The 14,655-nt window shown below is 48.4% G+C and overlaps 1 protein-coding gene across 1 annotated transcript in view; it reads left to right on the top strand.

The window, feature by feature from the left end:
* Positions 1-14,655, top strand: part of SCML4 (Scm polycomb group protein like 4) — a 73,343-nt gene that overhangs the window by 28,961 nt on the left and 29,727 nt on the right. The window contains exons 4-6 of the mRNA XM_075148068.1: positions 5,678-5,807; positions 8,366-8,566; positions 11,557-11,751. Of these exons, the coding sequence (XP_075004169.1) occupies positions 5,678-5,807; positions 8,366-8,566; positions 11,557-11,751 (526 nt within the window). The remainder of the gene's footprint in view (positions 1-5,677; positions 5,808-8,365; positions 8,567-11,556; positions 11,752-14,655) is intronic.

Raw genomic sequence — 14,655 nt, 5'->3', positions numbered from 1 at the left:
GATGGCAAGTAAAAAGACATCCTTTTGTAACTGATGGCCTAAGTTTCTGGAGCTGACACTCGTGAGCTGTAGCATCCGAGGCATCTGGCCTGGCGCTGTTTATTTGCCCTATAGGATTCGTACACCAAAGCAACATTTTCTGTGAGGCGCCTTTGTACGCTGTGCGCTCAGCTGAAGTGAATCCCTCTCCATCACAAACACTTCCCCAGCGCGAGTCAAAGATTACACTTTTTGATGGGGAACTCTAGCTTGATTTAATTAGCTCGCTAATTGTATGACTTTCAGATACCATGAGACTTAAACACATTTATAAAATGACTCCCTGCCCAAATGGCAGACGACCAAATTCTTTATAGCAACCAGATAGCTGAATTATTACCGAACAGATGGAAAAATACTTCTGAATATTTAGCAAACTAGGAATTTACAGCCTAGATTTAAATTTATTTTGACCGAGATGTGAATAACAGACATTTTTAATCACATGCTCTTTATAGCCAGATGACCCATTGCCTGTTTTCATTGATATTAAAGCAAATATCTGTGTGTTCCTAAAATGACATTTCATCACGCTTCACCACCAAGCAAAGTCCTTTTCCTCTCTATCCTGTTTATTTTTTCACAGCTTTGGTTATAAAATTTCATCAGCTGTTTTTCCAAAAACTGTTTTGTACCTGATGCAAAGCTATTTGCCATAAAATGCTACATTTTCCCTAAATACAATATTCTTTCTGATTGTCTGACTCTCTTCAGGAAAAAGTCTATTCTGGCAGCTGGGGGGTGGTTGGTAGATGGATCAGTTTTATTTCTCTTCCCCAAAGAGCCGCCTGGAAAGCCCGTACGATGGAAGGCTGTGTTAGCGTTGGGGGGGGGTTCGCGATGTTAGAGGACATCAGAGCGACACGCTTGCAGGGCAGCGCTGCAGTGGAGACCACCGCATCCCTCCCAGAGGGCAACAAAACGATGGCCCCATCCGAGCAGCCTGAGGGCAGTTTGTCCCCCCTGTGCCAGCGCAGCAGCTCCTGCCCAGGGCAAGCGGTCGGCCGGGACCTTGCAAGCTGCTGCCAGGTGAGGTGGGCAGCAAGAGTCGCCCTGCGCAGGACCGTGCATGGAGCGTGGAGTGACAGTTTCCATTACAGGGCATAGGTTCCCCTGCTGCCCTGGAAGTCACTGTTAATGATGACAAATAAGCAGTCAGGATTTGGACACACCAGGACCGAGATTGCACAGACAAGCTTAAAGTGCCCTGATCATTCACCAGTCCTGTAATACAGCCTTGGATTTCAAGGTTGCATACGCTCCTCTTAAGGTTACCTGCCTCATTCACTGCAAAACACTTAGGGGATTTAGGAGGCTGAGTGCAGACTCCCCTGCATCATTTGCTGTGTGGAAGAAAGGTATTGCATGACACGAGAAGAAAAGGTGGGAAAGACCTTGGACTGTGTTTTGCCTTTGCCAGCACAGTGCTGACCCCTCTCTGCCCCGATGACTGAGCTGAGCCCTGACTTGCCTCGTGCTGAGTCTCCTCACCCACAGCCAAATGTGCAGAGAGCGTAAGGTATAGTCAAGGACCCCAAAACATGTACTCAGAAGCTCTGTGCTTCCCTGGTGCAGATTTAATGGCACCTTTCTGCCCAGCCATTGGAAGCCCACACAGCAGGACCAGGCTGGCCCAGGCACATCTGTGTGCACATCTGCAGGGGCTGGAGGTGGTTTTCCCTCCAGCCGCAAACGCTCTTGTGGCCAGGAGGTGCCTCTGCCCTCCTGGCTGGAAGGGCACAGGCCTGTGGGGACGGAGTGAGCCCCAGCCTTTTCTAGCAGATGTTTTGTCAGGACAAGGGACAACCAGTGCAGGGGAACTAGGAGCCATAAAGATGAAGACCTACAATCTAAGTGGTTTAAGAAAAGTACAGGGAAAGTTTGCATCTTGGTTCATCTTGTTTCTTTCCTGTGTATTTTATTATACAAGCTGGCAGAGAACTTGTTCAGAAGAAGAAAAAGCTATCTGGGAAATGTTCTTCCCCCTCTTTCACTTTTTTTCGTTGTGGGATGACAAATATCAGCTAGATGAATCCTGACTGCTCTGAAAGGGTGTGCAAATTGTTACAGAAACTCCAGGACTCAACAGGGTTCTCCCCGTCCGGGGCCACTGCATGCTCAGATGAGCCTGCAGCTGGCATCAACGGCACGAAAGCCCAAGTTCTCTTTGCATCCAATGCACTGTGACCTTGGCAAAGTAGACACACTTATTTTCTTCCCTAAATCTCTGATCAGCTTTCTCTGATCTCTTTTCCATGGTAGAAGGTCCATGAGACTGGGGGGGGCTGGTTGTACATCTTGTTTTAAAGCAACCATTGCCTTTATATCTCATGCTGTGCATATTAAAACTTATGACATTTGATACTCAAAAACTGATTCAAATACCTTACCGCAAGGATTTCCCAAAGTGCTCTGACAGATTTGCTCTGTCTCCTTTTCTCTCTCTCTTTCTCTCTTCTTCACAGCTTTTTTTCACTTTTATGCATATGTGCTCTCTACTGCCAAGCTCTCAGTCAGTCAGCTGGTTGGCTGGGTTGGCTTTTTGATAGAGAAGGATCAGTCCAAGAAAAGACATCTTTAAATTAAATACTTGGAGATCTACACTTAGTGATATTCAGGGACTACTCAGGGTTTCAGTGTCCAGAAGGTATATTTAAGCTGAGTTTGCTAGTGTACTGTCTTCTGTAATCAGGCATTGTTTTATTTTGATCTAATGAAGGCACATTCTCTGCTACCCCTAATAAAATGGCATTTATTTGTATCCAGAGGCTGTAGAGCACATACTGTTGCAATTAAGTTTACAGTAAACTGTTTGCTAAAACAGCAAACTGCCGAGAAAGGGCTTCCAAGCTAGAGAGTTTACGCAAGTCTTGCCCTCTGTTTATTTGCTCTTGAACATAAGCCCGCCAGGGAACAGGCGGAGAAAGAGGTCTACTGGGCACTGTCCCACCTCCACCTCCACCGGGCTGATGGTGCTGGAGGGGCAGCGCACACTCAGACGGTGCACGAGGCTCAAGGGCCGGAGAGGGGACTCGTGCGCCTGTGTTTGGGGCCACTGGGCTGTGAGCCAGTGAGGGGGATAAGGAGCCAACACGCAAGTGAAACAGGAGTTATTAGGTGTGCTGTCTCCAAAATAGTGTCTATATGGATGTGTGTATGTGTGAGTGCATATATATATTTTTACATAGGACGAGAGGAAACGGCCTCAAGTTGCGCCAGGGCAGGTTTAGATTGGATGTTAAGAAAAATTTCTTCACCGAAAGGCTTGTCAAGCCTTGGAACAGGCTGCCCAGGGAAGTGGTTGAGTCACCATTCCTGGAGGTATTTAAAAGACGTGTAGTTGTGGCACTTAGGGACATGGCTTAGTGGTGGACTTGGCAGTGTTAGGTTTACAGTTGGACTCGATGATCTTTAAAGGTCTTTTCCAACCTAAATGATTCTATGACTCTATGATTCTCTATATACATATACATAAATATATATACAAGTATATATGTACATCTCTGTATAAATGTATATACTTGTATATCTGTGTATATAATATGTACAAACACACATATGTATATATGCATTTATTATATATGCATATGTGTGTATGACCAAAAGCGAGCCCAGAAGCCTAGCATAAGAGCTACCCAAAGTTTCACAGTGCCAGCCCACTTCAGCATAGAAAAGTGAGGCATTGACATGTTGCTACAGAACAAAATCAAACCTTACTGCTTCTTACCTTCCCACATGGGATAAACCCCAAACTGGATCAGGACCTTGATTTTTGAAACGCCGTTTTCCTTCCATTTCTTTTAATTGCCGGGAAAACAAACTGACAACTCTTTGCCGCTGGGTCTCTCCTGACCCCAATCCGAAGGCAAGACAACCCTATAAAAACAGGACAACACAGGCAGGTGAGGACTGGCATTAGCCAGGGGCCAGCTCAGGGTTCCTAGTCCCTACGACTGCCATACATCAGGTGGTAAAATCCATAGCTTGTCTTAGATTCACTTACTGAACATTTTCTCCCTTGTTCAGGCTAAATCCAAAGGGATTTAGCCCACCCCAGGGGCAGGGAAGGGGTGGCACCATTCTGAGACAGGTGGGATACAGCCTCTGCCCCAGGGACCAAACAGAGCCCTGCAGGGGATGGTGCCTGGCTGAGGAGCCAGCTTTTATTTCCATCCAGGCTTATCATGCCCAGCTTTCCACAGAGGCTGTTTGAGGGAAACTCTAGGTTGCGTGAAGGAGCAAGTTCAGGAAGGGCTTGGTGGAGATCTGGCAGGCAAAAATTATACCCATCTCAACAAAGATGGAGTTTTTGTTTGTTTTGATGGGTACCATCCCAGCACAGGCTACCGTGCCACTGAAAGCAAGAGAGACCTTGAATTCTCTCTTAGTGAAGCCCTTGCTGGGATAAGCCAGTAACTGGGGAATGATCCAAAATCCCAAAGATTTAATGATAAAAAAATCACTTGGGTGGCACTAAGTCCAACAGCCTTCCCTCTCCCTTCCCCAGCTTTCTGTTTTTACCATTACACTGAAACAGTTTAGGCAGTTGTAATCATAATTATAGACAACATGAATCTTTATCCAAAATGACCTCTACTCTCCACCAGGACTTGCTCAAGGTTCAGGTTTGTAGCTAGTGGTCTGGCTTCATTTCTACCTACAATACACTTTGTACATTATTTCCAGCTTGGGCGTAAGCTCTGAGAGAAGCAATATTCTGCAAATTTAACAGGTCTAAAAATTCCTTTTCATTCTTACGCTTGTCACTCACAGCATTTTTACTTTTGGCCACTGAAAAACAACAACAAAAAAATCACCTGCCAGAAGAACAGCTCAGTGTAGTATATGTAAATATATAAACCAGGCAGGTGTGTGCCAGGCTCTTTGCTTTCCCCCCGCTTCCCTTCGTAGCAAAAGGAAAAGAAAGAGCGGTACCTTCAGATCACATCCATCACGTCAGCCCTTTGTAATTATGAGGACCTGATCATCACTTGACTGGTGAGACGTTGCCAGGTACCGGCAGCGTAAAGACGTAGTGATATTGCACCATAAATTCCCATCGTGTTTCACTTCTCCAAGCCGGGCTGCAGGTCACGAAGATTACTGGGTGCAACAGCGCAGCAGTTTGTATTTACTATCTGGTAATAACACACTATGGACCACAGTCTGAGCTTATTTACACCGGTGTCAGCCCAAAGTAGCCTCTTGGTGCCAATGGATTTACACAAGATTTACACCTCTGTAACCAAGAGCAGAATTTGGCCTTAAATTATGATGTAGTTAAAGACCCTGTGTTTCTGAGTTGTGGAGAATTGTTTACACCCACATGAAATGGGTCGTAAAATGCCATTGCGCTGATTTGTTAGAGTGTTGCACTCAATTTACTCAGGTGTAAATAACTACCCGGTGGGTGGCATAATATTTGCATCCCGTAACTTAAGGCTTTGCTATCTGCTGCAAATCAGTCAGGCTTCAGGTTCCAGTATCCTCCCAGGAGCAGATCGGATGCCTCTGGCCTGGAGAAAGTGATGCAATAGCAGATTGCTAATGAGTGGGAGTTCATGGGGAGTGACATATATGGAATAAAACTGGAATATCTTCTGTAGATTTTCATTGCCCAACCGGTCATTTTTTGCAGCTGAAGTCTCGTGTCCTGATGACTCCGTTAGCGATCTCTCCGCCAAGAAGCACACCAGAGCCCGATATTAGTTCAATCCCCCAGGATGCAGCTATGATACCCAACTCGGCCACCCCACAGGCTCTCACAGGTACCCAGCCTCAAGTGCTCCTTGGCCAAGGGTGAGCAGGAACCATGGGTTGACAGCCAGATGCTGCACTTTCCGGAACAGGCAGAGCTTATGAAAATGGGGTGTTTGCAGATTAGACTGACGGCCAGTGACAAAAAGCACAGATGTGCTGCAAGACTATATTTTGACTGCCATGTGTCAAGTTTAGTGGAGACCTCAGATCCATTCCTCTTGAAATGTGGACATCAACGTCCCATGGATGCTACCAATTTATACCCGACACTTACGCCATCAAATGTGTTGCAATGACCAGACTAAACCCCAGTGTGAACATGAAGCATCTGTTACAGCTGTGGGGAGAAGAAAGATGGAGGAGCATGGTCTGACTGTAGGTTGGCAGCACGTAAACCCCAGTGCCTTATAGCAACAGCAGACCTGGTCATTTCTGACTGTAGTCAAGGAAAACACACCCTTATTCTTTTTTTTTGCTTATATTACCAGAAGAAACATAGGTCAATGCTTTTAAACTGATGTAAATGAGAAGAAAATCAACAAGGCATTTGATTTACCCTGAGATTTCAGCAGAGAAATGGATTAGATAACATTAGAATCTAAACACAACACATAAATCCCATTATTTCTTAGCTGTGATGCACAGAGGAGAAGTTTTCCATCTGCTCTGGTAGCAGAATGATACTAAACGTAGCGACGATGACAATAATAATATATTTTATTCTCATTTATCCCTTCACATGCAAAGATTGCAAAGCGCTTGGCAAACATCAGCTGAGTGGCGTTTTATAGCTCTGCCCTGAGACGTGTGCCCAGTGCAGCTTTCGGAAGGGGACAGGGAGGGACAGTCCACCAGCCCCACTAGATCGCCGGGGTGGCTGCAGAGGCAGAGGCTCCATGGGTCATTTCGGGCCCTGCGGATGCGGCGCTCCGCACCTGTCTGCCCGTCCCTGTGCCGCCGGCACCTTTTCTCCCAGCACCTTCCCAATGGTGCGTGTAGGCTCCCACCAGAGCAGATTTTGCAGGACGTGGAGACAGGCTCAAGCCAACTTTTACCTCCCTATCTGCACTGAAAGGATCATAGGGGCCCCCGCTCCCCAGCGAGGGACCCAGCACACTGCCTGCAGGCTGCAGCTGAGCCCTGGACAAAACTGGCTTGTCATGGCAGAAGCCACATCCTGCAGATTCGGCAAGGTTTGGCATGGTGGCACGCCAGGAAAGCTGCACCCTGACAGCCCCCTGCAATTCATGCACGCTGCTGCTGTCTTTTGGTGCGTTATCCCTTTGTTTGTTTGGCACTTGGAAGGTGTAAAGTGCTATGTAATGATAAGTATGATTGCTATTATCCTCCTGTTTACCCAGGATATACTGCTTGAGCCCCTTCTGCTGTTCAGTGAGAGGTGGGGTAGCAGAGTGCGCTGTGAGAGTCGCACTAGATTTTCATTACGGTGATGCAAACTGTAAATTATTTCCAACTTTACACAGCTGTCACCATGTCCTCCACTCCGCTTGATGGTTTTTTTGTCACATATCTGATTTCTGTCACAGGATAATGTTATATTGTCTGAGAGATGACAGCTCGAGCACACTCAGCCAGCTATTATAATATGTCTCACTTTAGCCTGACTTTAGGCTGTGTCTTAGTCACCCTTAGTTACCGCAGCATTATCTCTGCTTCCTCTGAGATGCAGTTAGCCTCAGCCAAGCTTAAAATAAGTTCACGCTAGCGAGAGGAGAACACTGATTTTTTGGCTATTGCCAGCAGGCCTGATGGCGTATAGAAAAACTGCCTTCGCAGGCAACGCTGTATGAGAGGAGGCATGCAGGGCTTGGCTGCGGAGAGGCTGGGGCATCTCTCGCAGACCCCCTGTGCGGCACAGTCACATGGCTGTGGTCCCAAATGAGGGACGCCATGCGATGTAGAGTTTCCCTCAAGGCGATGCAGAGTGCTGGGTTGGACATGGGGGTCAGGAAGCTCCCAAAGACCAGAGTCTCTGGCATTACACCGTGCAGCTCAGCGCAGCGTAACCCTCCAGAAATTCCAGCTGCATTAAGGTCAGAAGCAGCAAGGAACCAAAGTCTCCCAAAACTCAGCTCAGAACAGTGCTTCTCAGAAGGCCTCTCAATGAACCGGTCTAAAAACACATAGAGAAAATAAACAAACAAACAAAACCACCTCAGGCTGGAGTTTACCCATTGCTGTAAGGTCACCCCTGCTAGCCACTGTCCTGTACTCCCTGGGCGTTTTTGCTGGTCACCAGCTGGATGTACAAGGTAGTCTGCAAGAGAGCAGACCCCAGGCACACACCGGGGGGCTTCCAGGAGCTGCTTTAGTTGCGTGTAGCTTATCCTCACCTGTGACACCAAGCAAAGGCCCGAACTCAGCTCACTTCACAGAGGCAATGGGGGATCAGTGCAAGAAAGCCTGCCTGTGCCATGGCAAAAGGCAGCAATTCACCAATGAATGGAAGAGCTCATGAAATAAATAGAAAAGTATAAAGCTAGCATTTGCTAGGATGCTCTTCGGGTCATTTTATAATAACCTTGTTGGGATTTTGTGTCTACAGTCTGCATTTACGTCAACAAACAAGCGAACCTGGGGCCGTACCTCGACAGAAAAAAAGTGCAGCAGCTGCCAGAGCACTTTGGGCCCGAGAGACCGTCCGCGGCCCTGCAGCAGGCTGTGCAGGCCTGCATCGACTGCGCGCTCCAGCAAAAGGCAGTCTTCTCGCTCATCAAGCAGGGCTACGGAGGCGAGATGGTGTCAGGTAAAGCATTTTTGTAAGGGGTTTCTGGCCAATTGGGAAGTGCTTGAAATCTTAACCTAATCCCCAATGCTGACTGTCCGAGCAGTCCCGTTCACACCAGCAGCATGGCAACCAGCTTTAAACATCGCTCACACCTTTGTAAAACGAGCTGCTGCAGGAATTGCCCGAGTGTCAGATGAAAGTCTATGGGTAAAGAGCATTGCAGCGGTGATTCAGGGGAGGAACAGGGCTAGCTCCAGAGTCCTGCGCTTACCTCTGAAGCAGCGCCGAGGCCAGGCCTGTGAGCTGAGTTTTTCATGCAGCCATACAAGGATGAGCCGCGTTGCCAGCCCGCATCACGCCGCGTGTTGCCACCACATGTTGCTCCAAAGGACAACTCGCAGAGAGTTCAGCTGCTGGTGTGTCCTCTGCCTGCAGTTCATGAGCCAAATCTGCTCTCAGCTGTAGGGATTGCAAAAGTCCCGCGGCAACTGCCCATACAGCAGGACTATACAAATATATCAGAGAGAATCAGAGATCAGCAGGAACTTCCCAGGAGCTCCTCATCTGCCCGCAGTGACACTTCTCGCTGTGTCCCGATAAGTCTCCCATGTCCCACGCTGAGTCCCCTGGCCTGGCTCTCAGACTGAACGTGAACTTTTCTTTTAATCACAGCAAGAGTTGTGTATCACAACATTGTTTCAGCACATGGGGGTGCAGTGGGAATGAAACAATGATGGGAACATGGGAACGATACTCTCCAATGACCTGCCGCGGATGAGTCAAGCATGAACACAAAGCCAAGGACCGCAAGTCCAATCAGTTTTGCAGGGACCACAGCAGCTCAGCTGTGCCATTGGGACCCTCTTGTGTGGGAGCCCAGGCTCTGGCCCATTGTGCAGCATATAAATCCTGCTTCCTCCCTCTCCTCTACTTCTCTCTAATCACAAGTGTGCTTTCCCTAAGGGACATCAGAAATACTCTAAGAATGATCCAGATTTGTTCACAGAAACACAAGACTGAAGCAATTTAGTGCAAAGCTTCATTTTTGCCTGGTTCTGTGCTGCCTCTATGATTATCATTACAAGCAGGAGAGTCATGTTGTTCACAAGCCTGCCAAACCCCTTGGTCTCAGTTCCTCTGAGCTGGCTCAGCTTCAGGTACCTGAGCTAAAACCACCTGGTCAACATTGCTCCCAACTTCATGCCTCTTCTAATCATCGAGGAGGAGTGAATGGCCTCCTAGTCATGGTGTGGCTCTGAGATTGCAGCTCACTCCTAGCCCAGCAGCAGTACAGACAGATTTTGTCATGGGCTTTCCAATCTTCCCATGGCTTGGCTCACAGATGCTCAACTGGCTGTGGAGCGTGATCCCTTACAGCAACTCAGGCCAGCAGGAAATCTCTGAACTTATCCCGAAGATTATAAGCCTAACATTGCAATTTATACTCATCAGTGGTGACTGGAGGCTGTAGGACTGCAAAAAACCTTCCAGGTAGTGGAGTTCAGGCAGCCATATCATGTAGTCCTCCCTACAAACTCAGCCATATCTGTCTCCTCCCTCAGACACTTGAATGTGTCCCGCTACAATTGATCCTGGTGGGTCTGTTGTGACCCCTCCACCTCTCTCCTGGCTGGCACCTATGCCCTTGTTGATTCCTGGCTAAATATATTCCCTGACAGCTTTGTCCAGGAATTTTAGTTGCTCTGCTCTCACCCTTGAGTTAATCTTAGATGTATTTTTAGAGAGCAGTCCTCATCCTGCTAGGCTGAAATACACAGTTTCATTCAGGTCCTCTCTGCATTTTGAGGAAGATTGCTGGATTAGTGAAGGAAGTGCAAGTGTCTTCCCACAGCCCCACGTAGCAGAGATGTTGATGGCTGCGGCGCCACAGCGAAACTTTCTGTTCCCTCAACATTGCTGTGGCCTGCCTGTGCACCTCTTCAAGTGTGAATTCACGCTTCTTGAGCCTGGATGACCAGAATGGTGTCCATCAGTCCAGCTCAGGTTTCACCAGGACTTTCTATAATGGAAGTGACACTCCCTTGCCTCTCCTGGAAATGCTTTATTCAACACCTCCTTGAAATATATTTGGCTTTTTCATCACTGTGTCACCTTGGTGGCTCATGGGCATCTGGTAACCTCTTTCTTCATTTCTCCTCCCATCAGGTCATGTTGAGCCTACTCAAAAAAAATATGGATTGCCATGTACTTTCTAGTATTTTTTTCCACCCATTTTTATTATTGCAGGGCTTAAGGTCAACCAATCCTTTCTGTGCAGTCTCCCAGACCTCTTCTCCATTGATAATACCTCCTAGCTTACAGCATCAACAAAATCTTTTTGTGCCAGCACGCACCACTGCTGGTTCCTCTCCAGTGCTTGGGGTCTCCTGCCAGCAGAGCCTGTTGTCGTCCCCTGACCCACCTTTCATACGCAATCATTCCCAGTTTAACGAAAGATTTCTCATACTTTACTGAATTTTGGATAGACCACAACTGCCAACCTTCCCTTGCCCATAAATGCAATTAAATCAGTAAATAAAGATCCATGATGAAGCTGGTAGCCCCCTCTTCAGTACAACCCTGGTACCTTTTATTCATTCACAGCCATGTCTTTAATTCTTGTCTCCCCATTAGCTTTTAAAACCTTGAGTATTACTGAAGTCAACCTAATAGCCTGTCATTGGCAGATCACTTTCTTTCCCCTTCCTTAGACCAGGGTGTCATAATTGCCTCCTTCCAATCATACAATATAGTTTTCAGTTGGATGCATATATTAGAAATCCTTGCACTGCTGGCCATGCCAGTCGGCATCTTTCAGCGCTCCAGGGGGAAGGTGATCTGGGTCACACAAACTCAAGCCCCTTAAGCTCCTCCAGTTTGTTTTGTACTTTAGGTGGGGTAAGTATGTAAAATATTTTAAGACATACAAATACTTGTGCGAAATCTTTTCCCCTGCTCTCATTCTTCCTCTTGCTGTTCATATTGAATCGCTCCTGCTTGCTTTCCAGTTTCAGCTTCTTTTGAGGGGAAGCAACATCTCCTGAGCCTGCTGGTAGTGAACAGCATTGGGTACGTCCTGCGCTTCCTGAAGAAACTCTGTCGCAGCCTCTTGTGTGACAATCTCTTCAGCAACCAGCCTTTCCAGCAGTACAACGCCGTGTCGGAAAGCCCAGAGGTGTATGAAAACAGACGGATGGAGGCAGGTAGGCCACTTGATCAGCTTGGGCTCAAGATTTCATAGAGCTGAAGAAATGACTGTCTTTTTTTGGTCCTGTACTGTATATGCTAGAGAACTGCAGGTGTCTGTGGAACCTTTCCAGAGGGAGGCAGCGGGCTGATTTGCAGTATTTTTCCCAGTGGTTTAGAGGAGGCTTTCGGGTGAGAACCACTGTGTTGAGAAGCCCCAGCAGTAATAGGGGTAATGTTTTTATTATTTTATATCTCTTTGTTTCTTTTATCTCTTTTCCTAAGGAAACAAGGCTCATATGATCCCATTGTCCTTGTTTCTGTCAGTTCTCCCCCATAACTTTTGGCCTCCTCGAGCATACCTGGCCCTGGGATAGAAGCCCCAAAGAGATTAAGTTCCTTCAAGTTTCAGGCAGGTGGGAAGGTAGAAGGGAAATTTCTCTCTTCATCCAACTCAACCACCATATTAGACACAGAAGGATCCCCATTGACTACCAAGCCTCCTTTGCTTGCAGACCTGCCGCAGAGTGTTGCCTGTCCCCGCTCCCCAGACCCCTCTGCTTGTGCACTGCCTTGGCTCGTTGGCTGCAGCAACAGGTGGGAGGCCGGGTGAGCACGTGGACCCCAGCCCACGCTTTGGTGTCACCGCGGCATGAATAGGAAATAACTGCCGTAATGGCAAATCACTGCCATAACGGGTATGCTCTGACCCGGTGCTGCCCCAGCACTTCGTTACCTGTGTACGTTTCCACACCGCTCGTTTTAAGGATCACTTGCAAAGCAGCACTGTCTGCCTTCACTCGAGGGGACCTCTTACTGGGCGAGGGGAGAGAGCCGCTCACAGCAATGCAGTTTTGGGTCAGTGCCGTTAGCATAAATGTAAGGTAACGTTATTAGTTGTAGCGCGCTCAGCCTGGATCCCAATCTGTCACCTCTACCTGTGAGTGTAAACTTAAGTGAGAGTCGTGACTGCTAAGGGGTTTGCTTTGCTACTTATGGGAGCATTTCTCCTAGCTTAAAATGTCTGTGGACACCAGCAAGGTCCCTGCCTTAGCGCTTGACTGTGTGGGGCGAAGCCTGGAGAGGCTGTGGCATGGGGCAGATGCACTCAAGGAAGGTGGTGGTCCAGAGGGGCACCTGCCCCGAGCAGCACCAGGCTCCCAGGTGGATGGCACACCTGGGCTCCCTTCTTGCCCACACCCCAGCGTGCTGGGATGGGGTGCTGGCCCCGCACAGCCCCCGTGGAGCTGGGACATGCCTGCAGCCCCCATCTGCAATCAGTGGCAGAAAGCTGCCCTTGGGCCCTACTTTGGACATCGCAAAAGTTAGTTTAGAAAAAAAGGAAGATGCAAAGTTATGGCCCTGAACCTCCGCTTCACCTGCAGGCTTCCTCCTGACTTAAATTATTTTTCCTTCTCTTTTATTAACAACACTGTGGGTGTTTGGGGAGCACACTGTCTCTCAGGCATTCAGTTTAATGACAGCTACATGCTGGCCGCTGAGAGAAAGGTGTTTTACTGTCCACAATTATGATCCATGAATCACTTGTTTGCTAGGAAGATGCTAAGTGTGTCTTCGCACCCCAAAGCTGAGAGTGGGCTGTGCACACAGTACTGAAATTGCCTTTTTGTGCAGAGAAATCCTTATCCCTTTTATGCATAAGGGAGGAAAGGCAGGAACCCAGATTGAAAAGCAATATTTTTTTCCTCTGGACTAGGACATTTGCAGCAACCTGAATGTTTCTGAGAGGTTAAGGGATTTCTGTAGCACTGAGTGAGTGCAGCCCAGGAGGCCTGGCATTTGTGTTTCCATTTGCATTTTAATTTGCATGTACATTTGCACTTACTTTTGCACGGCAAGGCTGTATGTGATGGAAGGCAACTCCACAACTGGAGTTTTTACAGTGGCTGTTACACCCTGAGCATCTCCCTCCCTACATAATTTCAATGCAGATGAACCTGACATCATTCCCACTGGCTCTGCCCAGCCATTGAGGAAGGGGCAAAATATTATTTTTGCCCCAGACCAGGCAGGAGATGTGGATGTAGGGAAGGCTTCTCTTCCCTGGCTCTCCCACTGCTGGGGGGCAATTAATAGCCCCCCTGGAGGCAGCATGGGCTGGACAGCCTGGGCTAGTCAGGGCTAGTGCTGGCCTGGGCTCTCCTCCCCTCTGCCTGGGAGTGGGATGGGGGAAGAGGCAGTGGCTTTTGGGGCTTTTATATCTCCATCAGCAGCCGCACTGTGATACAGTGGGGAATGCAAGCTGTGAAATAGCTGAGGGCAGCGGTCATACACGGGGTTAAAACTCCCTCACCAGGCTCCAGCTTGTTCACCCTGGGGTCTGATAGCCACTGGCCTGCTAGCCAGAGAGCCGTAGCATGGGTCAGCATGACCTGCAGAGATCTGGGTGCTTCCCTGTTGAAGTGGGGACGCGGGAGAGGTGATGGAAGAGCCACCTGGTCCCACAGTGAGGGAGGCTGTGATGAGCAGTGCCGTTTCCAGAGCAGCCAGGTGCTCAGGTGGATCTCTGAGCTGGCAGCCCCAAAAGGGAACTCTTTTTCCACCAAAGATTAACAGAAATATGGTGAGACAGGATTTGAGGACATTTTCAGCACTCTGCTGACCACCGACCTGGTGTACCAAATTTGGTTGGACCTGGGTTGCTCCGCCAAAGCCTGTCCATGGGTCTGGGGGTGGTTGGGGGGGAGCTCAGCAGCTTCACCCGCTAACCCGCTGTCTGCATCACTGTGGGCCCCAGCATGCAGGCTGGAGAGCCGGGGGCTGGTTCCAGTGCAGCCAGGTAGTTGTTTGGAAAACTCACCTACAAGATTACTGCTCGGCCCCAGAGCGCACATGGAGGCACGGAAGGAGACATTAAGTCTGCCACATAAAGCCCTTGAAATGGGGAATTTTGGAGAGGG

Source organism: Calonectris borealis, chromosome 3 (assembly GCF_964195595.1).
Source record: "Calonectris borealis chromosome 3, bCalBor7.hap1.2, whole genome shotgun sequence".
Taxonomy (NCBI): domain Eukaryota; kingdom Metazoa; phylum Chordata; class Aves; order Procellariiformes; family Procellariidae; genus Calonectris; species Calonectris borealis.
This window is presented reverse-complemented; position numbering and strand designations above follow the sequence as displayed.